General features: G+C 32.1%; 1 protein-coding gene across 1 annotated transcript in view; it reads left to right on the forward strand.

Annotated features, from left to right (window-relative positions):
- The window catches only part of LOC107439105 (ankyrin repeat domain-containing protein SOWAHB), a 61,979-nt gene that overhangs the window by 31,358 nt on the left and 5,943 nt on the right, over positions 1–24,678 (forward strand). Inside the window, exons 7-9 of the mRNA XM_071182784.1 lie at positions 10,005–10,094; positions 13,043–13,115; positions 23,415–23,525. Coding sequence (XP_071038885.1) covers positions 10,005–10,094; positions 13,043–13,115; positions 23,415–23,525 — 274 coding nt within the window. The remainder of the gene's footprint in view (positions 1–10,004; positions 10,095–13,042; positions 13,116–23,414; positions 23,526–24,678) is intronic.

Raw genomic sequence — 24,678 nt, forward strand, 5'->3', positions numbered from 1 at the left:
TACTAGGATTACATTATACAGTAATAAAAGAAATACTAGGTTACTGATAGTAACCTAGTATTTCTTTTATAAAATAATTTCTTTCTTTTATGAAATAATTTAAAGGTCAAGTTAGCTGGAATGTCAATTTATCCGATGGTACTGCATTTTTTAAAGGAATCAAATATGACGTTTGCCAGTTCCACAATCAAGCCAATGATTTACAGAGGTTTCTGCACAGAAATCTTAAAAGGGTTTTCCATTTAGGTAGACGTTCACAATTGCGTTTAACGCTTCTTGTCTAAGACCAGTACGTAATGTTTTTTTTTTTTTTTTTTTTTTTTTNGTTCATTGCTGAGAAGCCCCTTTCAACCACTGCAGTACTCCCAGACAGAGAAAACATCAAACATCAATTACATCATGCGCAGTATGTTGCTGTATTGTGGGTCATTTTGCTGCATTAGGTTTTATAAATAGCTTAGGCTCGGAGGAATGAAGTTTTCTAGTGTTTAACGATGTTATGTATCTTAAATTTTAATGACACCTATTCTTGAAAAAAAAAAATTTTTATCTACTCCTTCAAAAAAGATTGTAAGATAGCAAAAATTGAAAATGTATCACGAACATTAACGGGAAAATGGCCGTCCGCGCGGACGTCGGATTCGAGAAATTCGTTGTCCGCTGGGAATTTTTGGCCGCCGAGGAAGGGCGGTTTTTCGAGCCCTGATTTATGTTTTTTTGTTTAAGTTTGTATTTAATTTCATATCATAAAAATTGGTTGGCTTTAAAATATGAGAAGAGGTTTGTTTGTTTAAGATTCTTGTTTTTTCTAAAATAACTTTTTTATTTTATTTAACTTTCAACTCTAGAAGTAAATCATAGATAGCATCGTGTTTAGTGGACTTCAACATGAGGTTGAATAGTCGAAAAAAGCTTTCTAAACAAGACCCTCACTCAAATATTTTGAATATATTTCAATCTAGTTATTTGTTTTGCTAATATTTTTTGTTTTTATATTTTTTTCGTGTTTCCTTACTTGACCTTTTCCGCATTTGGTGCAGACGTTTTCCCGGTCGCTGGGAAGAAGTTTTAATGATCCCTCCTAAAGGTTTTCTTCGATACTAAGTCAAAGGAAAAAATTCCGTGTTTCCCAAAAGTGGTCGTAAATAGTGGTGATTGTTACATAAAGGTGGTCTTTCCTGAAGGTTTCACTGTATTTATTTTAGCTACATGATTGCTATTAAACTATTTTATTCTTTGTAATACTGTTTAATTTTTTCCTCATAAATACTTTTCTTCTTTTTCTTGCACCACACTCTGTCTGTATCAGGATATCACTTCGGTAAGTAACTCTTTCTTGATACTATATTGATATTGATACTATATTGATACTATGTTACTATGATACTATGTTACTATGATACTATGTTACTATGATACTATGATACTCTGATACTATGTTCCTATGATACTATGTTACTATGATACTATTGATACTATGTATTCTATATTGATACTATGTTAAATCAAAAACACAATAATAATAATAACCACTCATTTTATTTTATAACCGTCGTTGAACAGCCGACCCATTTTTTCGGATGTACGACTATAAACGTTCAAGTCCGTTACCTTGTAATTTTGAACTCCATCCAGAAGACGAGGGAACTCCTGGATCAAGTATTGGGGGAAATTTGCCTTCGAGGAGGACTTTTTGATGGATCTAACCCGCATTTGAGTTACATGGGAGGAAAACCTCCCACGGTTAGCCTAGCGGCAAGGGGACTCTAACCCATGATCCGTCTACCACTGAGGATATTTAACATCAGCAGTGTGGTCGGTGCACGCCGGATGTGGAATTTGTATAAGCNTGTTAAATCAAAAACACAATAACAATAATAACCACTCATTTTATTTTATAACCGTTGTTGAACAGCCGACCCAATTTTTCTGGTGTACGACTACAAACGTTCAACTCCGTTACCCTGTAATTTTGAACTCCATCCAGAAGACAAGGGAACTCCTGGATCAAGTATTGGGGGAAATTTGCCTTCGAGGAGGACTTTTTGATGGATCTAACCCGCATTTGAGTTACATGGGAGGAAAACCTCCCACGGTTAGCCTAGCAGCAAGGGGACTCTAACCCATGATCCGTCTACCACTGAGGATATTTAACATCAGCAGTGTGGTCGGTGCACGCCGGATGTGGAATTTGTATAAGCTAACCATCCCTTGGATTCGAACCCGGTTCACCTCATTGGAAGGCGAACGCTCTATCCCCTGAAACATCGCAGCTCATAGCCCGCTCATTAATGAACCCGGGTTACACTCGGTTGTAGTGTTCGTGATAGAACTGGTATGTAATTAATTGTTAATTTCGCACCTTATTGTTGAATCTATCTTAGTGGTAGACGGATCATGGGTTCAAGTCCCCTTGCGGTCAGGCTAACCGTGGGAGGTTTTCCTCTCCATGTAACTCAAATACGGGTTAGTTCTATCAAAAAGTTCTCCACGAAAGGCAAATGTCTCCCAATACTTGATAAAGGAGTCCCCTTGTTTCCTAGATTGAGTTCAAAATTACAAGGCTACGGAGTTGAACATTAGTAGTCGTACACCCATAAACTTGGGTCGGCTGTTCAACGACGATAATGAAATAAAATAAAATAATTACACAGCATTATTTCCAACAATACTTCCGTAATATACTTAAAAAATATTTTTTGCTTCCATAAAATAAGAGTTTTTAAGATACAGCGAAAGTAAGTTAAAATTGCCGGAATATTATAAAGTTATAGTCTAAGCTATTAGGATGATGTTTTCTAATTTACATTCATTTTTACCACTGATATTCGAAATTATGTGAGTACATTCTGTTTAAATTTTGAATACATGGGATTTTCAAATATTATTCGGAGCTAATTCGACATATTTTTAGTGAATTATGAGAAACTCTTTCTTACAGCGTAAAGTCGACCACTTACTCGCTTGTCTTTTATAGCTGGTCGCCAATGGCGAGCGAAAATTTTGTGCCACCCGATGTAAACATTAAACCACGTTAAATTTGTGTAAGATGTACACCCATTAATACGATTTTGTTGTATTTCTAAATTACGTAATGTTTTTGCCTTTCATTTATTTATTTTCATTTTACTTGCATGGACTCATAGTCAACTTTTTAACCTAGGCTAGTATCCTGGTATAACTGTTAAAATTTCGAGTGAAAAAAAAGTCGTTTTTGATCGATTTCCTTCTTTTTTTTTAGCATTTATAAAGGTATACAATATTATACAATGTATAATATTTATATAGGTATACAATATTATACTATATTCTTTCATTCTTCTACATTCTTTTTTTTTTTTTTTTTTTTTTTTTGAGTGTACAATGTTTTTCCTTCTTTAAATAAAAAGAAAAAAAGAAAAAAAACGCAAATAAATGAACTATGGAATTGTTTGGATTTAGTTAATAAATAAATCAGGTAAATGAGGTTCCCGCCAAATGGCGATCGAATCCGTAAGAAAATCGCCAAAACGAGATCTCATTTTTTTACTCTTCCTTATGTTTGCTTTTTTTCCCCTCTTCTTTCATATTAATTACTGTAAACCAATGGTTTAAAATTTTTACTCATATTTTTAATTGTTTATTTTAAATTGTTTGTTTACAATGCTATTATTATTCTTATTTTTAAGTTACTGACTATATTATTTCAAAATTCAAACACTTGAAGAAAAAAAAAGAGCTATACTTTAATACCTTAATTTATTTTTGTCTTTTTTTGATTCTTAATTCATTTTTATCTCTTTCATATGCATCTCGTCATGCGCAGGGGGTAAGTCATATTTGGATTTTTTTCCCTCTCTCAATTTCATTCCATTGCTTAACATATTTATCAACATCTAATATTTTATAACATGATTATTTTATAAATCAAAATAATATCAAAATTATTTTATAACATGAATATTCAACAACATCTCTAAAATAGATTCGTTTTTTTGCTCCATTTTTCTCAAAAATGCTATGACTTATTAATTTTATTCTTAAAAGTTAAAGAGGATTGCGGAAAAAAACTTATCATCGATACTTTGAAGAGAAAAATCAGAAGATATAGGTGAAAGAGAATTTGCCTCTTAAAGAAGACATTCATCTTTACACAGGGTTGCCGCTCCACGGGGAAAACCTCGAACAATACAGGGAATTTTAAAATCACCTAATATAACAAAAAATGTAGAGAATTTTAACTTTTTCGTTGCAAACTAAGAAGAGACCGAGAATTTAGTTTCTTGTTTTCGTCTTTTAAAAAATGGTGACCACTCAATGCGTAATCCATGGGATATTTAAGAATGATATTCCAACTATACTAAACTACACTGGTGTAGGAAATTAAAGGAATTTGCAGACCCGGTCGATTATCTGTAGAACTGCTGGACCGATTTTATTGAAATTTGATATGTAGGGGAGAGTGGGGTCAATTGTAACAGAGCAAAAATTTCGGGTTCTAGATTTGGTTCCTAGGTGGCGCACAAGGTGTATTTAATAAATATACCTGTACACCCCTGCTGGAAACCATTTTTATGTACTTTTGAAAGAGTTACATCACAAAAGATATTTTCACGCTACGTAAGTACTTTTTTTGGTATTAGAATATTATATTGTAACAAAGTAATTTTGTTTAAACAAATAAAAATTATTAACCGAATATGTAAGTGGACACCTTAATTAACATTTCAATAAAAAAAATTAGTTTTGTTAATTAACTAGCAATGTTTTTAACAAATGAAGCTGAAATGGCATCTTGGGGACGATTGTAACAATAGGTTAAGGGACGATTGTAACAGCTGAAAATAAATAATCTTATGTTTGCAAACCATTACTTAACTCTTTAAGAACCACCAATAGTTTTCTATATCATTTATATTATGTTGCAATGTGCATTATTTTATTTGTCACCTTTCACAGCATAAATTAAAATTTTTAACCCCTTAAAGTTGAAAGTTTAACCCTTTAGGTCTCTGCTCATTATTATTTTCTGTCCTGAAATATCACTACTATTTTGATCAATAAAGAAAATATATCATAACTATGATAATACGTATAATTTACCTATGTTTTAGTTGAATTTATGAACTGTTACAATTGACCCCGTAAGTGGGGACAATTGTTTGATTTCTTACATCAGTGTATTTCATTTACTAGCATTATTTAAGTATGTTTAGTTGTTCCTTTTTTTTCTAAGTTTTTCCAGCAATTATAACTACTGTTGTTGTTGTTTCCAGTGTGCGTTTCTTGTTTTTCTGTGGCGCCATCTATGGCCAAGAATTTGACTTCTGCCACACAATACGTCTCACCCGTTTATAGGGCGAACCCATTCATTCATCCACAGATCGTAATTTTGACCTGAATCAGAGTGATCTATCTCCAATCCAGTACCCCCAGAGATATTGATTTGTTATGGGAACATGGAGGACTTTTGCGACTCGACAGATTTAACGTGCATCAGTCACTTTACTAGTCTTCGGCCGGCGGGGTTCGAACCCACGAGCTCATAACTAGTGTAGTTAGCCCAATATAGTTCATAAAAGAGCACAGTGATTGTTTTAATATATTGTGTATAATATGCACAGGGAAAACATAGGGAATTTTTTTTCTTTCAGATTTGAGTGACAACCTTGTTACATCAACAGTAAAAACATCTTTATTTTTATGCGATGATTTGTGTAGCTTCTTTTAAAGCTAAAATGTTATACTTAGATTTTTTTTTTCTTTTTAAATTTCAGTTACATCGTATGTAACTGAATTATTCATTTTATTTCATAATGACTTTATATTTAAAAATTATTCGATAAAAAAAAACTTTTTTTCAGTGTTAGGAAAATACTTTGCTTTCAAAATTACCACTCAAAAATATTCCCATTTTTGTTTACTAAATCAGCGAAAGTCATAAAAAGCATAAAAAAAACAGCAACAAAGATTAAAGATTGTGTTGTATATGTTACAGCTTATTTTAGGAGAAATAAATAAGAACTGTAATTAGTTCAACCATTTCATTTTTCTGTTCCTTCTTTTGTTTATTTTACTTTTCTTACTAAACATCGTCTGCTGCCATACTAGAGAAGGATTCCTCTGTCGATTGGTAAAGATCGGTTGCTGTTGATTTTTTATTTATTTATTTCTTTTTTTTTTTAAAAAAAAAACTTATGTGAGTAGTACAATACGAACTTAATTTCAGAATTTCAAAGAAAATAATTTTTTTATTTAGTCGTAGCCTATCATTCAATTGTACGTTGAGTTACTCTTATACTCCATCAAAAAAAAAAAAATAATAATAATAATGAGTGATCTATTTGGCTGTTCTATAAAGAATAAATAAAACACAGTATTAAAAATGAAATTTGACAAAAACGAATGATTGAATTTTTAATTATAGAAAGATTTTATTGATTTGGCTACTATTCATCTGATTGGTAGAACAAATGTAGCGTGCACAAAAAAAGAACTATCTGAAATAACTTTTGATCTAATAATCAGATCTTTACGAACTAGGGCCTAATCTGAATGGGGGACTTCAAATATGCTAATTATTTACGCAGACGATATTTTAAGTAACAAAATTGGATACAAAAACGTATTTTCTCTGAATAAACTTTTTTTTTCTTCATATAATGTGTAAATTTTAACTGTTATACATTAACCATATCTTAAGTTATAATTATCATTATTACAATACAATAAAAGTGTTCAATGAAAAAAAGAAACTCTGCTCTAGGCATTAAACAATTTGTTTTATTGAATTGTGTGTTTTATTTGAATAAAAAAGTGTATGATATTGGGTCTCTAAGTACGTTTTTATACAAAATAGTTAAATAAACAATGTAAAAAATAATAATCAATAAATAATAATGTGATATCTGTTTTTTTCTTCTTTTTTTTTCCATGCGTGTTCTTTTGATGGGAAATTACCTTCATGGTTAAAGTATGTAAGTAACAAAATTTTAATTTTTTTTTTCTTCTAATTTTATATATATAATCGTTAATGTGTACAATCGCAGCTTCTATAACAGAGGTGGCCAACCTGCGGCTCGCGAGCCACATGCGGCTCTTTGATGGATTATTTGTGGCTCTCGATAAATGTACCCGACTTTCGTTCAATTTTTGTGATATTATATTTCAAAAAGTTATTATCGCTCCGTATGTATTTCAAAATGTCTTTTAAATTACTGAGAACAAATATGAAAGACTAAGTGCAACGTTGTTCAATTCAAGGTGAGTTTTTCATTTCCAATATAATTATGACACAAAAAGCATCTGGAGAATTAGAATTAATAGAGATGCAAGAAGATCAAGCTTTACAATTAAAATATAAGTCGAGGTCGATTACTGAATTTCGGAAATTTGAACCAGAATCGAAGTATCCTGAATTAAAAAAGGCTGATTGTAGAATTATTTCAGTATTCGGAACATCGTACTTATGTGAATCATTTTATTCCACTTTAAAATTCGTTAAATCCAAAAACCGATCAGTATTAACTAACTAGCATCTGAAAGAATTACTGAGAATTGCTGTCACCAATTATTCACCAAATTTTAAAGAATTATCAAGTAAAATAAATATGTTTAATTTTTAATATTTAAATTCAATACACATATTTTGTACTTTTGCTTATATGTTCTCAATAAATATAATTTATGTAAAAAAAAAATTTTAAGACCTATTTTGCATACTTTTTGAATACGTATTTAACTGCGGCTCGCGGAAAATTTTAAATTTTGAAAAATGGCTCGACTATCAAGGAGCTTGGCCACCCCTGTTCTATAATTTAAATTACTCCCTATAACACTCACAAATATATATGTATATGTATATATATATGTATGTTCGACGCTTGAAATGTTGCTGCTGCACACTGCACATATACTCAGGTTAATAGCTAAGAAAGTTCGTTCTGTGGCAGGGCAAACGATTTTTCCCATTGAATTGAACTTCGTAGCCTTGATTTAAAATGAAATAGCATCGTTGCTATACAAATTGAAAAATAATTTAAACAAAAATATGTTTTCAGGGTTTCAATTTGAGCTACAATGGAAGAACTATTTCTCTCATTACATTTCTTTTTTTATTTTTTAAAGTCACCCACACACGCTCTTAAAAGACAATGAGAAAGAGAGAGACGGAACTTCCACTATTTTATGCCATCCAGAAACTGTAACCGGAATTTAGTACTCTCTGATCGGACAACCGATCCATTAGAAAGAACAAGGATCGTTTTCAGACAATCAACAGGCCAGACCACCCTTCTTACCTCAAGCCTCCCCCCCTCCACCATAAAAAATGGCCCCACGAACGTCAGCTACGGACCGGAGGAATATTTAGTGTCGGATAATGGCCCACAAATCTGCTGCAAACGTCCGCGGGGGGGCCGCAACAGTTGCGTCACACCGAGCCTCATGACTCAACAATTGGTGGAAAAGACCACCGCGAGTCAGTTCCTGATTTAATTTTTATTCGGATTCGAAACAAAATTTTCGGTCCTCCCTTCTCCTCCTACCCCCCTCTTCTTTCAATAAGCCACACAGAACTTGTGATTTACAACGGATAGAATTTCTTCATCTTTTCCTTTAAAGATTTAGAAGTATCTGTTTAAACGTGAAAACAAAGCTACCCCCTGTCACAGTTTAAACAGTTTAAGTGTTTTATACTGCTATATACGTCAATCAGTTAAGGTTTATTTACCATTTGCATTTTCGTTTGGGTTACATTAATTTCCATTTTAAGAAAAAAATGAGCTTGTGACAAATATTTTAGGCAAGAATGAAATTATTTAACATTAAATTAAAAACAAATGAGAAGCATAAAATAGTCCAGTAGGGTGCGTAACGTTTTTAAAAAGTGCTTAAAGGTGCTTATTCGGGATTTATAAAAAGTGCTTAGTTTTCTATCTTTTAAAAAGAGGTTTTTTGATTGCCGTGTCGATTATTGTTCTAAATTACAAAAAAAATGTTCATGATTCTCGCAATTTTCTCTGCAATATTTTTCAGAAACTAGTTCTATCATGATTGTGTAATGTTTTTGAATTTTATTGTTTTTATGTTTGCATATTAAGAACTTTAAACGATGGAGAAAAAAAAAATTTTTATCACTGCACAGATCCTAATTAGGAATTTTTTTTTTTTTTGGAAAGTGATTAAAAATATTTTTTGAGTGCTTAAAAAATACTTAAAAGGTGCTTATTTTTTGTTGAAAAATCTGACTACGCACCCTGGCTTTTTAGGGGCGGTACTATACCATAAGAACGCAGCAATTGTTTTTAGTTATTTTCTTATAAATATTATTAATCAGTATCTTTACCTGCAGTTGCTCAGGGAGGAAGATGATCTTTTTTAAATGATCTGTGGGAAATTTCTGTAATCATTTTTGGCGAATAGATCCTCCTTTTTATGTTGATGCATGTTGTGTTATATTTTATATTGAATCGACTTATTGAAGAATCCAACCTCATTGCAAAGAGTCGTCAGCATTTTCTTTTTAGCCCAATATTTTTCGGGCTTATTACAATCAGCTTAATTGCCTTCCTGCTAATCAGGAAATGCAAAAATCAAAAAAAAAAATTGAATTCTCATCTATCAGATTTAGCTTAGACTTATTGCAAACTGCCTGAAATAAATCATGCTAACAGTGAATAATATATTTCTAATTAATATGAGTAATAAGTCTTGAAAATATCAGATTAGTTTGAAAATGTTGTAAACCATTTAACCCGACAGCTCATTGTAGAATGAAAACGGCTATTTGCATAGAGGTGGTTTATTTAATTAAGAAAAAACATAGTTATCATTTGATAATCAATTCATTTTATTCCTCACTTTTTTTTCTATGGTCCAACGGGATCTGAAAATAAAAATAAAACAATCCTACCCTTATCATTTACATATGCATCAACTATTTTATGATTTTTTTATTTATTTATTATTATTATTTTTTCTTTTTTTAAGGAATATAAGTATAAAGTTATTTATTTCTGTTGTAGACGGCTCTTCATTGGGCAGCTAAACATGGTGATGCTAATGTTGTCAAACTGATTGCTGGATCCTATAAAATAAGTCCAAATATAAGATCTGTAGGTATTGATTCATTTTTTTAAACAAAATTCAAACTCGATTTCATTCAGTGGCGTTTTTTCTACGTTGAATCTATAGAAACTATATAAGTTTATAAAATGCTATCTAGAAGCTAGATTATGAAAGCTAATATAATTCGAATTTTATTTATTTATTATTTTTTGCTCTTCCCGGTAGCTTTACGTTATTGGATTAAGCAACGCAAGTTTTTCGAACTTCATGTCATCAAAATAATTATTAACTGTTATTTAGCATCATATAGCTATTAATTGTAATATATAGCATCAGCACCCCCGAAGTCATCTCATGATGATCAAAATTTATCACAATCAATCAAATCTCGTGTACTTATCACTTTTATCACTGTACTTATACGAAACTTATTACCTCAACCTATATTAGGTACTTCAGTAATTATGTTAAAGATCTATATTAGAATTATGTGGTACCTATTAAAGCAGAACTTATTACTATAATACTAACCAAAATTAATTGGCGTCAATAATAGGTAATAATAGGTCCCTCGAAATCAATAAGTAATTTTTTTCCGTTAATTTTGCTTTTCAGTACATAAATGATTTTTCCAAATTTTAATTTAAGTTCATTGAGGATTTTCTTGTTTTATGAAAATAGCATATTTCATTAGCAATGGAACTATTGGCAGAATAAGCACATGGTTTTTAATAAATTTTTATTTTAAATCAATCAAGCTGCAATTATCACAGATATTACATTTTAAATATTAGATTTAAGAAAGGCTGTCTACAATTTAAGTTATAACAATGACTAATGCTAAACCAATGAAAAAAAAAATTTTTTTTTACGAACGAACTAATTGAAATTTTTAAACGATTTTTTGGATGGAGAACTGAAACTATTACTTTCACCTGCTGTCCTAATTTCAGGTCCCTAGCACACTAGTACTTGAATCATAATATGGACACACGCTCTCTTTCTTTTATTATTATAGATTAAATAACAATGCAATACAAGTATAAATTGTTGAACTAACAATCTTCATAAAAGTGCAAAAAGATTTTAGTCTAAAATAAAAAGTAATAAATGCGGATTTCACTTAAATTGCAATTTTTATCTCTATTGCAAACGTTGATAATTTAAAAATCGCAACTCATTTCTATTGCACGAACTTATATATGGAAAGAAGTTAGTCCAATTACGGTATGTGTAGAGTCCCTGTAGGCTCTCTAGGTATGTGGTTGGTTATAAAGAGCTAGTAATTAACTCTTTTAATTTAAAAATTGTTACTGAAGATTTCTCATGTATACATATTTTCTAATTTTAACTTCTTTTTCTTTCATAATCTTCAACCATCTGCCTTCGGATTGTAACCTGCTAATATAATGTTATAGAATGTAAGTATGATTATACTTGTTAAATACCAATTGCTTTTTTTTCGTGCACAAAAATAAAATGTACAGGATTTTATGCTATTTTTTTTTTAATCCAGATTTTCAAGTTTCTATTTTTCTGTTTTACTTATCAGTAAGCAATTAAAATGGATCGTGTTCCTATCGCCGATAATCATCGACCCCACCGACAGATCACTTTGCTTTGACGATTATTTCACCGACACGATTACTTACTTCCCTGATAAAATAACTTCGTCGACATGATCAATTCGCTGAACAAAATCATTTCGCTGACATGATCAATTCGATTTTGAATTTTTTCAAATTATTTTGATTATATATACAATTGGGTGACACGTAATCTTTCACTTTTTTTATTATATTAATTCTTCCTTATATGACTTTCGTTTTCGTACAAATTAGAATTTAGTAAAAAAAAAAAAAAAGGAAAGAAATAAACNCAGTTTATAAATGAAAAAAAAAAAAAGAATTTTTTAAATTCAAATTCAATTCAATTCATATGAAGAGAAAAATGAAATACGTATAAAATATGACAGTAACAGCCTAATGGCAAGAGTGGTGAACCGGGTTCGAATCTGAACGATAGCTGGTCGATACGAATTCTGCATCCGGCTTGTACGGGCCCCACAGTGCTGACGTTAAATATCCTCAGTGGTAGACGTATCATGGGATAGAGTCCCCGTGCCTTCAGACTAACCGTGGGAGGTTTTTGTGGTTTTCGTCTCCGTGTAGCGCTTACGCCGGTGAGTTCCATCAAAAAGTGTAATTTTGTAGTGTTTAGTTCACGTGACAACGGGTGAAACCCTTATCCGAAAACTCCTTCGGGTGTAGGTCGGTTACTATTAGTCTTTTTTCATATTAACGTTTTGTGCCTTTTTCAGAATAAGCGCAGATGGGCTAAGTCATGAGTTGCAGGTCAGTTATGAAAATAGCATATAATTTTGAAAAAAACATCATATCATACGACGCCTGTGAAAAATGGGCCATAAACTAATATTCAAACTAAAATTAAACAGAAAATGCTTTCATATTCTAAGGGAAACATGAAGGGAATTACATTTCTTCTCGCGTAAAAATTAATAAGTTTTAGTCTAATAAGCAACTTTCTTTGACTTAGCAAATTCCAAAATAATTGTGATTATTAATTTTTGTAATTTAACTAGTTGCTTTAAAAATACAGCCTCTGTTTAATATGATATCTAGCATTTCACTTGATTTATTTTGTAATTTTTAATTAACTGTTTTCTTTTTTCTTCTTTTCCATGTGATCTTTACTTTCTATGGACATGAAATATAACTACAGGGGGTAAGTATATAACTTTGAAAATTAAAAATTGTATGCCATCATCATTCATTTTTATATTCAAAAGTTTTCATAAATTTATTGTAACGGTTTTAATTTTTTTCCCCCTTAAATGAGCAGCTATCTTTTGCTGTGAATGCTTTATATTCAAGGCAAATTTCTCTAATAATGAGTATGACTAAATGATCACTTTTTTTTTAATGAATCACAAATAATTTGTTTAGATGATTGTTTATTATTGGACTCATTTCAGGGTTATACTCCTCTTCATCTCTCCTCCCTCTACAGACATCACATGATTGGTCATCTTCTCATACACACTTATGGTGAGAGCATCCCCTTTTTTCATTTACATCTTTCTTGAAATTCCTCTCTCAGAAGGAAAAACATTGGTAACTTTTGATCTCAGAAACCGCTAGTAAGTAAACGTATATTTGACCGTCACGTAACACGTAAACAGTCAAATATACGGAAACGTAACGGTAAACACGTTACGTGATTACACGTAAAGTAACGTCATAGTAAACGTATGCATGACTATCAACCATGGATGACTGCCTTAAATTACCGCAGCTCATACGAGAGAGTAAGATCATTTTTATTTTATAACCGTCGTTGAACAGCTGACCCAACATTTCGGGTTTACGACTACTAATGTTCAACTCCGTAGCCTTGTAATTTTGAGCCCAATCCAGAACACAAGGGAACTCCTGGATTGGGAGAAATTTGCCTTCGTGGAGGACTTTTTGATAGAACTAGCCCGCATTTGCGTTACATGGGGGAGAAAATCCACCAAAACCTCCCAGGATTAGCCTGTTGACAAGGGGACTCGAACCCATGATCCATGCACTATAGTCGGTGTAAGCCGGTTGCGAAATTCGCATCGACCAGTTATCGATGGGATTCGAATCCGGTTCACTTTTTTGGGAGGCGAACGCTCTATCCCCTGAGCCATCACTGCTCAATGTAAGATCATTTTTATTTTATAACCGTCGTTGAAAAGCCGACCAAATTTCTCGGGTTTACGCCTACTAATGTTCTACTCCATAGCCTTATAATTTTGAACCCAATCCAGAAGACGAAGAAACTCTTGAATAAAGTTCTGGAGGGAATTTTTGATGAAACTAGCCCGCATTTGCTTTATATGGAGAGTAAAATCCACTTAAACCTCCCATGGGTTAGCCTGACGGCAAGGGAACCCTAACCTATGATCCATCTAACACTTAGAATATTTTACGTCAACACTGTAGACGGTGCAAGCCGGGTGCGGAATTCGTATCGACCAACCATCACTGGGATTCGAACTCGGTTCATCTCATTGAAAGGCGAACACCCTATCCGCTGTGCTATCGCGGCTTAAAGTTAGATCATTGTGGTTTCACTTTCTTTCAATTTGGTATTAAATTCAAAAAAAATACAAATTCATTCATTCATTCTGTCAATTTTAAGAGTTCATTGTGCCTTAGAAATTACAGTGAATTTCAGTGAGATTTTCAAACTCAAAACACATAATTGACGATGACGAATTAACTTGTCATAGCGCTTGCATTATCTATTTTAATTTTTGAAACCCAGGGTGATGTCGCAAAATATTTGCGCATTGTCGAGAATGTTTCACCTCACTTCCCTATTCAGTCACAAAATAATAGCCGGTAACATGACATTGTTTCTGCGCAAGATATAAGTATTTAAGGTAGTTCTTTTATACGACACATGTGCAGAAAAATTTTAAAAAGTTTTTTCATAATTTTGTAGGGAATTGTATTTGGCAATTATTGAAAAAAAATTTATGCTAATATCTGAAAAATTAAAAACAATTCGCTAAGTAATTTTTGCATTTTTTAAAAGATAGCTCAAGACGATCAGGGGTTATCCACAAATTTCATTTTGTGTCATACGACAAAATTTAATAACAAATGATAATACTCTACAATAATCGTCCGGTAACCAACAATGTGATGGTGTAAGGATAGAAAACATGCGGAAGAATAGGATATGATCCCCCACAATTTCATTTTTAATAAATCTTGTTTAATAGTACATAATGAAATTTGTGAGTAACCCCTTATCGTTTTGAGCTTTCTTTTAAAAATTACAAAAACTACTTAGAAAAGTGCTTGAAACTTTTTTAAATTTTTGAGATTTTTAAGTTAAACTTTATCGTTCGTTGCCAATTACAAAAGTATAAAAAATCTTTTTTTAATTTTTTCGGTGCATGCGTAGTATAGAAGAACTTATTTTATATACTCATATCCACCGCAGCTTTTAACCAATTTTCAAACTTTAAACCAATAATTTTTTAATTAATTTTAAATTGCTTCAAAAATTTGTTTTTCTATGAAAATGTCCGTATCTTCATAAATATTTACGCTAGGTTTACGACGTTTTAAGCAGTTAATAAAAATAAACAACTTAAGTAATCGATACCAGTTACAAGTTTAATTTTGCTTAATTTTTTGGCATAGGGCTGTTCAAAAATACATGTTTTCTTTCGTAATTTATTGTAGGTTTCCCAAGCATCTGAAAGCTTTAAATCTCATTGTTAAGATTGAAAAATTGCATTGAAAATTAAGATTGAAAAAGTATGTTTTTATGTCACTGAGAACTGTAGAAGATGAAAATCTGATCATCAGATCAAATGTAATTCAGAAGACTCCCTTTTAGATTCGTTATTACCTTTTTCAAGCCTTTATAAGATGTATTAGTTTCTCGGGTTTACAATAATCAACAATTGACATCGATAAAATTTTTCAAATGTTTGATAGCAGTTAGACTTTGCTTCTTAAACTGAATCAAACCCAAGTTTTACATTGAAATAACGAGGGTTTATTTTATCAAATTAAATCAAATTTCTAAGTTATCAAAAATCGCACGTTTTAAATTATAATTTTATATTTCAATATAATTTTTTGAAATGATTTAGTTGCATGAATCAAAACATATTAATCAATGATATCATTATTTGTTTATGAGCAATATGGTGACTAAAATATTTTTTTACAAGTGAAACTATTTAAAAACATTCAATATCTTCCACGAGCTTAAACAGTGGTTAATACATAAATTTACATTTAGAAGTATTATTAAGTTGGAATCTAAACCTATAATTTTGTCGAATATACCGTGATATAAATATTTTATTCTTATTTTCAAGTTACTGAAGTTGTTGTGGCACTCTTTGTTTAAAGCCAATCCACCGCGACAAGGTGGTGCCACATCGGATAGGGTCGGTTTTTAATTGTCCCGCCAAAAACCGTATAAAAAGCAGATAGTGATTCGATTTTTAATTGTCCTTCGGCCAAAAATCGTGTAAAATGCAAGAAATATTTTGATTTTTAATTGTCTTAAAGCCAAAAATCACAGAAAAAGCAACTGCAAGAAAAGGTCCGGACACAGCGTAACCCTCAGAACATGCTGATGCTACTTATCACGGACATTCAGAGAGATTAAATCAATCTCTCTGGGCCATACAGAAAAATTACTCTGTCTGGCTCAGAAAATCCAATTGCAAGTGAACAATGTTCACCCTGTCCAACGCTGTGCATTGAACAGCAATTGAATTTGGAAAAGAACTTGCAGATCCTTCTAAACCACTTCATAATGTCAGTGGGTATTTAAAACGCTTTTTTTGAAAAGAGCTTAAAAAGAACAAGTTGATCGCACCACTATCAAAATGGAAATGACTGAAACTAAACAATGTTTCGTTACTAATCTTGTAACAATTAAATTAGAGTATTGTTGGTAGGGAAAGACGGAAGTTTTTTGTATTTAAATAACAAACGTAAACAATGAGTAAGCTAATTGTTAAAATGAACTGCAAGTTAGAATTGTTTTATTCTTGAGCACAAGCTAGGTGTGTAGATGATCAGTTCCAATGAAATGGGAAAACACTTAAAAAATGTCTCACTTAGATAGGAAGAAGTGTTCGGGACATAATTTTTTTAATGCATTTAAAACTCGATGTAGCGAAAACAGCATATAACGATAAATTCATTTCTACTACTAATTAATCTACTACGATAAATTCATTTCTACTTCCGTCAAAATATTAGTATTAGAGATACAAAAATTGTATATTTATGACAAGTTAGCCCACTTTCGCTACAAACTTTTTTAGGGCTGGGTATTTTTCTGCCGTTTATGCGAACAATTCTAATCGAAAAAGGGGAATATATGGAAGACATCTTTATTACTTCTTTAAAATCATTATATTGCTTATTTATGTAAAAAATTGAAAAAAAATAGGAAATAATTTTTTGATTGATCAATTTGCGCAGTTTCAATCATAATTTATGCGGTTTTTAATAGCTTTTACGGCGAGTATAGCTATGCTTTTAAAAATTCCAAATTTTTTCTGTTACGATGCGTGAATTTTGAATTTGAATAATCACTTTTTAACACTCTTTATTTATTATGATTTCATTAAAAATATCATCCAAGAAACTTTTCGACAAATATTGTCACGCATTTCCACCGAAATTTTTCTAATTCCGGTACGATATTATTACGATTCGCACGTTTCGAATAGTTTATTTAAATACACACTTTTAGCTTGATTTATTTCTACCTACTTTATCTTAAATCCAAGTTATATTTTTCTTTTTCTTTCTCAGTTTTGTATTGCTAACCATTGTATTTTCACTTCTTTTTGAAATTCCGGTAATTTCCTGACAATTTTCTTACAACACTCGAAATTCGAATCGCGCATTTAAATTTCGATTGTGTCAGAAAAGTAAATATCGAAATCATTAAAGTCATTGTTTTCTCTTGAATAACCGGTATAAAGGCCTGTTTAGACGATCCAATTTCTTGTGACGTCTTTGTGACGTCAACAATCAGGCAGCAAATTATGTCATCTTCTTGTCTGTTTTCATATATTTTAGTCCAAATAAATTGATCTGTTGCGGTTTATTTGTGTTATTATGATTTTATTTGAATTTATTTAGTAATTTTAAACTTATGTAAGTATTATTTTATAATGTTGAATACGAACAATGCTCATGCGCAAGTTTTTCTTTCAACGAATCAGCGACATTCAAGAACTTGGATAGTGTCAACGAATCATCCAATTTCTTGGACAGAGAAATCCGTTCAACTTCTCGGATTCAAGAAATCGGACCGTGTAAACAGGCCTTAATGCTCGGCAATTCTTAAATGATTTAATTTCTATTTTTTCTATACGTGAAAAGTTTTCCATGCAAAATCTTGATCTTAATCTTGATTTTGACCACTTGAAAATAATGAAAGTTGCTGAAACGTTAAGATGTAATTGTTGTTTTTATCGTTTTGTGCATTCCCATTGGACAGAAAAATCACTGATATGGTTATAATATTAAAGACAGAATCTGCTGGTATTTTTCGTTGTAATCATCATAAAATTAATAATAGATGTAATTGTGAAATATTTATTAATCCATTCATATTTTATACTTTTCAATTCAATATTTTTTCGACTAATATTAAATAAAATAACAAAAAATGATAAATATTTACTAAAAGTTATTTTGTGCATGGAATTATCTTTGGATAAACGCGTTTTATCACTGTGTGCAAAATTATGTAAATTCGCTTTGGAATTCCAATGATATAGCAAAATATATAAATTTCGAAAAGCTCTCCTGACCAAATTATAGGAGCCATATTTCCCTGATTGCTTCTACCCCCTATAATTTGGGATTCAAAAATCCGAATCCGTCAAAAAAAGATATTTTTATTCAGGAAAAGTACGTTTTTGTGTCTTACATACTAACTGTAATGAGTATGAGTATACAAACTGTTGGACAGTTTTTTTCTTCAAAAATCCACTGTCCTTCTTTTTTCTTTTTTTTTTTTTTTTAAAGTCGGTTACAATAGTCGAGAGATTACAATTCTAAAAATAGCCATGCTTTCTTTCAGAACAGAAAAACAACAAACGTTAAGATTTCTCGCGACGAAAGACTGCGGGGGATATTTTGGGAGTTTCGTTAAATTGTTATTACCTCTCAGTGCAATGCAGCTACCTAACGCAAGTGTCAAGGAGACAGTTTTGACAAACAATGAGGGAAAGAAACTATGAGCCCAAAAGTATAGGAAAATATGTTGTCACATGATGAAGGAATTTGAAGGAAACTTAATCCAAAAGTCAAAAAAACTTTTTCAAAAATGAGGGAATCTCTCCTTCTTCCACTATTAAATCAAGGGAAACTGTATTAAAAATCGACAAAAATACTTGGTCAAATAATAAGAGAAACTCTCCTTCGTCCACTGTTAAATCAAGAGAAACTTCATCAAAAATCAAGAAAAATACGTGGTCAAATAAAGAAAGAAATTCTCCTTCTTCCTCTGTTAAACCAAGAGAAACTCTATCAAAGATTAAGAAAAATACTTGGTCTAATAATGAGGGAAACTCACCTTCTTCCACTGTTAAACCGAGAGAAACTTTATCAAAAACCAAGAAAAATACGTGGTCAAATAAAGAAAGAAATTCTCCTTCTTCCACTGTTAAACCAAGAGAAACTCTGTCGAAAATCACGAAAAATACTTTGTCAAATAATGAGGGAAACTCACCTTCTTCCACTGTTAAACCGTGGGAAATTATCAAAATTCAAGAAAAATACTTTGTCAAATAATGAGGGAAACTCGCCTTCTTCCACTGTTAAACCGTGGGAAATTATCAAAATTCAAGAACAATACTTTGTCAAATAATGAGGGAAACTCGCCTTCTTCCACTGTTAAACCGTGGTAAATTATCAAAAATCAAGAAAAATACTTGGTCAAATAATGAGTGAAATTCTCCTTTCACAGCCGGACAAAAACCAGACACAAAAGAGAAACTGTAATTTGTCACCCAATGAGAGAAACTTCTAATAAAATTAAAATATAAAATAAACTAGAATAAAACAAATGAATTCCTTTTGAAACTAACTGTAATGACCTCCTCTTTATTTTCCCACTATAAACCGTGAGAGATCGAGACCATCAAGGTTACCAGACAGAGATCAAAATCAGCTGCATCTGAAGCAATTAAAACAATCACAAAGGGAGGGGTTCCAATTGAATTGAATTAAATAGGATTGTTGGTCATCTTACATTATTCATTATCTGGGCGACAGATCTAATGATACACCCCAAGAAGTGTCATTTGGAAAATCGATCCCTCCTTATACATTTGTCTGTCATTTATTTCAATGAATTGCATCGAACTCATTTGGCGTAGTAGCCGTACCTATTAGGGGGCAACAGTTGCCCCAGGGCGACCCAATATAACAAACAGCGATTGAAAAATTGTCTGCCAACCCTCGACCCCATCGTCACTTTTTTCGTCGGAAATATCATTCATGTGACCTTTTTTTTTTAATATTTAAAACGCTATTCAATACACTATTTTATTTACATATATAGTAACCTATAGGGTGAAATTGTGGGCCCCTAATTAGGCCTATAATTATTTCCTCTGGTAGGATACACTAATACCCGGTAATATAGCCTATATTTAATATACGTGGTCCAGTTTTAATATTATGCATACATAGTAACCTATAGGGACGCATTGTGGGTCCCCTATTATATATATAACCTATATTTAATATACGTGGTCTAGTTTTAATATTATACATACATTGTAATTTATGGGACACATTGTGGGCCCCCTATTATATGTATTACCTATATTTAATATAGTAACCTATAGGGCCACAATGTGGGCCCCTTTTATGTATATAACCTATATTTAATGTAACGGTAATATAACCTACATTTAATATACGTGGTCCAGTTTTAATATTATACATACATAGTAATCTATAGGGCCATATTGTGGGCCCTCTATTATATATATAACCTATATTTAATTTACGTAACCGATATTCGTGATCCAGTTTCAATATTATACATACATAGTAACCTATATTTAATATACGTGGCCCATTAACCTATAATTTTGTCATTTATTTCTTTTAAGAGATATCAAATTGTTATGTAATATTTTATAATATTCTGAAAATTACTTTATTTCGGGTTGGTTTATATTTCGTTAATTTTGAAAATTTGTCCATATACTTTCGTTACTAGTTTTAAAAAAAAGTGCTGTGACTTTTTTTTTAAATTTTAAAATTTTCCCTTTCTATTTTCTAGCGTTTTTAAAAAAAATTCTTCACGAAAAAAATTTAATTTCATGTTTTTTTTTTCTAGCAATTATTTTTTTTGTTGGCTTTAAAGAATGTCTTTTTGCGTTTGTATAAAAATTACAAAAAATAGAATAATACAATGCTGTAACACAAGTAAACCTAATAGTAGTACATTTTTAGATTAACATGAACGCGTATCTGTTTTCTTGCCTAAACTAGAGATGAAACAGCTATTAACAGTTGAAAGGCCGGGATAGCCTGGTTGGTAGGGCACTGGACCCATGTCCAAGAGGTCGTGGGTTCGATCACCGCCGTCGGAAGATGTTCCTATAACAAATCATACCTCTGGGGGTACTGACCCAGGAGTTTCCTTGTCTTCTTTATTGGTTCAAAATTACAAGGCTGCGGAGTTGAACATTAGTAGTCGTGAACCCAAAATTGGGTAGGCTGTTCAACGACGGTTATAAAATAAAAAGTATAAAATAATGCTTGCTTGGGCAGGGTTGACAATGCTGAAATCAATGCTTTGAAACTAATCCAGAAGGCAGCAGAATTCAGGAGAACCGTGATGGCTCCGGGGATAGAACGTTCGCCTTCCACTGAGGTGAAACCGGGTTCAAAACCAAGCGATGGCTGGTCGATATGAATTCCACATCCGGCTTACACCGACCTCAGTGCTGAAGTAAGATATCCTCAGTGGTAGACGGATCTTGGGTTAGAGCCCTTTCGCCGTCAGGCTTACCATGGGAGGTTTTCCTTTTCATGTAAGCGAATGCGGGTTAATTCCATCAAGAAATCTTACACGAAAGCAAATTTCTCTCAATTCTCGTTCCAGGGGTTCCCTTGTCTTCTGGATTGGGTTCAAAATTAAAAGGCTATGAAGTTAAACATTAGTAGCCGTATAACCGAAAAATGGGGTCTGCTGTTCAACGACCGATTTTTTATATAATATATTAATCATGCATGCCATTTGAAATATTTTTTTTTTCAAATGGCATGCATGAGCCGTGATGGCTCAGGGGATTGAGCGTTCGCCTCCCAATGAAGTGAGCCGGGTTCGAATCCCAACGACGGCTGGTCGATACGAATTCCGTATCCGGCTTTCACCGAACACAGTGCTGACGTGAAATATCCTCAGTGATAGACGGATCATGGGTTAGAGTCCCCTTACCATCAAGCTAACCGTGGAGAGTTTTCGTGGTTTTCCTCTCCATGTAACGCAAATGCGGGTTATTTCCATCTAAAAATTTCTCCACGAAGGCAAATTTCACTTGATACTTGATCCAGTAATTCCCTTGTCTTCTGGATTGTGTTTAAAATTACAAGGCTACGGAATTGAACATCAGAAGTCGTATACGCCAAAAATTGGGTCGGCTTAATGGAACTAATCAGCATTCGCATTACGCAGAATAGAAATCCTCCCACGGTTAGTTCGACCACAAAGGTATTTTATCCAAAACCATAACTGCCAATGAGAATATTTATCGCGTCATTACTGTAACCTGAGCAAGTGAATCAAGAACTAATTTTATTTCACGTTGATTCGTCGTAATTGTCTGATCTAACATTATCTGATTTCCCGTGGATGGATTTCGTGGCTCGTTATCCACTCTAAGTTATTGTTCCCAGCGGCTTACATCTTTAGACCATCCATAAGAGAAGGCCATACTGCGGGAGAAATTTTTCCTCTCGATTTCTCGTTTTCCTTCATTACTAATTTAAAATGTATTGGGCAGAAGTAGGACATCAGATAGTCCTAGAGTAAGCGATGAAGTTTCAAATACTGAAAAGAAAATTTTAAACTTTGAAAAGGAAAATAAATTATGATAAGATAATTTAAAATTACGCAAACGGTGGAGTTTTCATCTAATAAAATGTTTGCATTTTAATATTTTGAAATATTTTTTCTTTCAGTAACTGAAACTTATTGACTTACTCCAGGTTTGCCCTAAATTTCTTTTAAATTTTATTTTATATTATAACCGTCTTTGAACATCCGATTAAAATTTTTGGGTTTACGACTACCTATGTTCAACTCCGTATTCTTATAATTTCGAACCCAATCCAGAAGACAAGGGAACTCCAGGATCAAGTATCGGGAGAAATTTGCCTTCTTGGAGGACTTTTTGATGGAATTAACCCTCATTTGCGTTACACGGAGAGGAAAACCCCGAGAACGTCCCACGGTTAGCCTGACGACAAAGGGACTCTAACCCATGATCAGCCTACCACTGAGAATATTTAACGTCAGCACTGTGGTCGGTGCAAGTCGGATGCGGATTCGTATTGAACAGCCATCCCTGGGATTTAAACCCAGTTCACCTCATTGGAAGGCGAGTTCGCTATCCCCTTAGCCATCACGGCTCGAAATTTTAAATGAGTAGGATTAAGGAGAATTTGCGACGAAAATTTTCTTCCGCGGTATGGCTGGCGATGAATCCCACTCTGTCGCCAAACCAAAGCCAAGTGAAAATCAAGCCATTTTCTAAATAATGAGCCGGCGATACACATTTTTTTCAGGTGCTGATCCTTCCATAAGAGACTACTATGGTAAAAAAGCTGACCAATATCCAGATAATTATGTTCGAAAGGTAGCAGGCAGTAAAAACATCGAGAGGAGACCTGTGAAACGTAAGTTACCTTTCACTTTTTGAACTGTTCGTGAATTATGGAGGGTTATTTTATGAAAAAAGGAAAAATTTTATGGAGGAAGGAAGTTAAAAATGCAAAGAAAACATTAAAAAAAAAAATTTTTTTTCAAAAAAAAAAAGGAAAAAAATCATAATAAATAAAATGTTTTTTAAAATATTAAAAAAAAGTTTAAATCAAAATAATTTTTTTTAACTAAATTTATATTTCCCATGTGCAAATCCAATTCGGGTAAATCAATGGCTAAAAATATCTTCTAATATTTAACCAAAAATTATTGTTAATTTTTTAATAGTAAATATAAATAATTACTCTAAAAATCAGTAAAATTTTATAATTAGAGCTCAACTTTTATTAATCATAGGTTCGTAGGTACTTTAGGTATTTACCAACGTACCTATTAATCATAAACTTTGAATTATCGAGTATAAATATTATTACCTTCTGCATATCCAGTTTCGAGCCAATCCAAGGTAACTGACAAATCAAATGTGGTTCAGTACTTCAGTAAGAATGCGCCTTAAAATACATTAGACTATCCTCCATTTACGCTTTTATTCTCATATTTTATAATGTGGTAAACTTGTTACGAAAATATTTTAAATCATTTTTACAAGACGCCGGTAAGTGGAAGTACATTTGAATTTGCTACAAGTTTTACATGATACATTTTGTGTTTTATTCCATATTTTTCTTGAATTTTTATTTTCTATGTTTTGCTTGAAATGCTTTATTTTGTATTTTTTGCTTAATATGTTTTATTTTCTTTTAAAATTTTTGGTGCTCCTCACACTATTGTATTGATATATTTTTCTTTGGCTATATTAGTACAATATTAGAAAGCACTCTTTTTTGCGTATAGAATCGTGTGAGCTGACGACGAGATTTTATCTTTTCTTTATTTTTATCGGCTTTTTTAATTTTGTTTAATTTTTAAATATTTTTAAAAACATTTTATTTATTACTTATTTTTTCATCTCTCTAAAAAAAATTTTTTTTTATTTGTTTTCTTTGTATTTTTAACTTATTTTATGGGTTCTATATATATTCCACATCCGGCTTACACCGACCACAGTGCTGACGTAAAATATCCTCAGTGGTAAATGGATCACGGGTTAGAATCTCCTCGCTGTCA

The sequence above is a fragment of the Parasteatoda tepidariorum genome, chromosome 6, assembly GCF_043381705.1.
Source record: "Parasteatoda tepidariorum isolate YZ-2023 chromosome 6, CAS_Ptep_4.0, whole genome shotgun sequence".
Classification (NCBI taxonomy): Eukaryota; Metazoa; Arthropoda; class Arachnida; order Araneae; family Theridiidae; genus Parasteatoda; species Parasteatoda tepidariorum.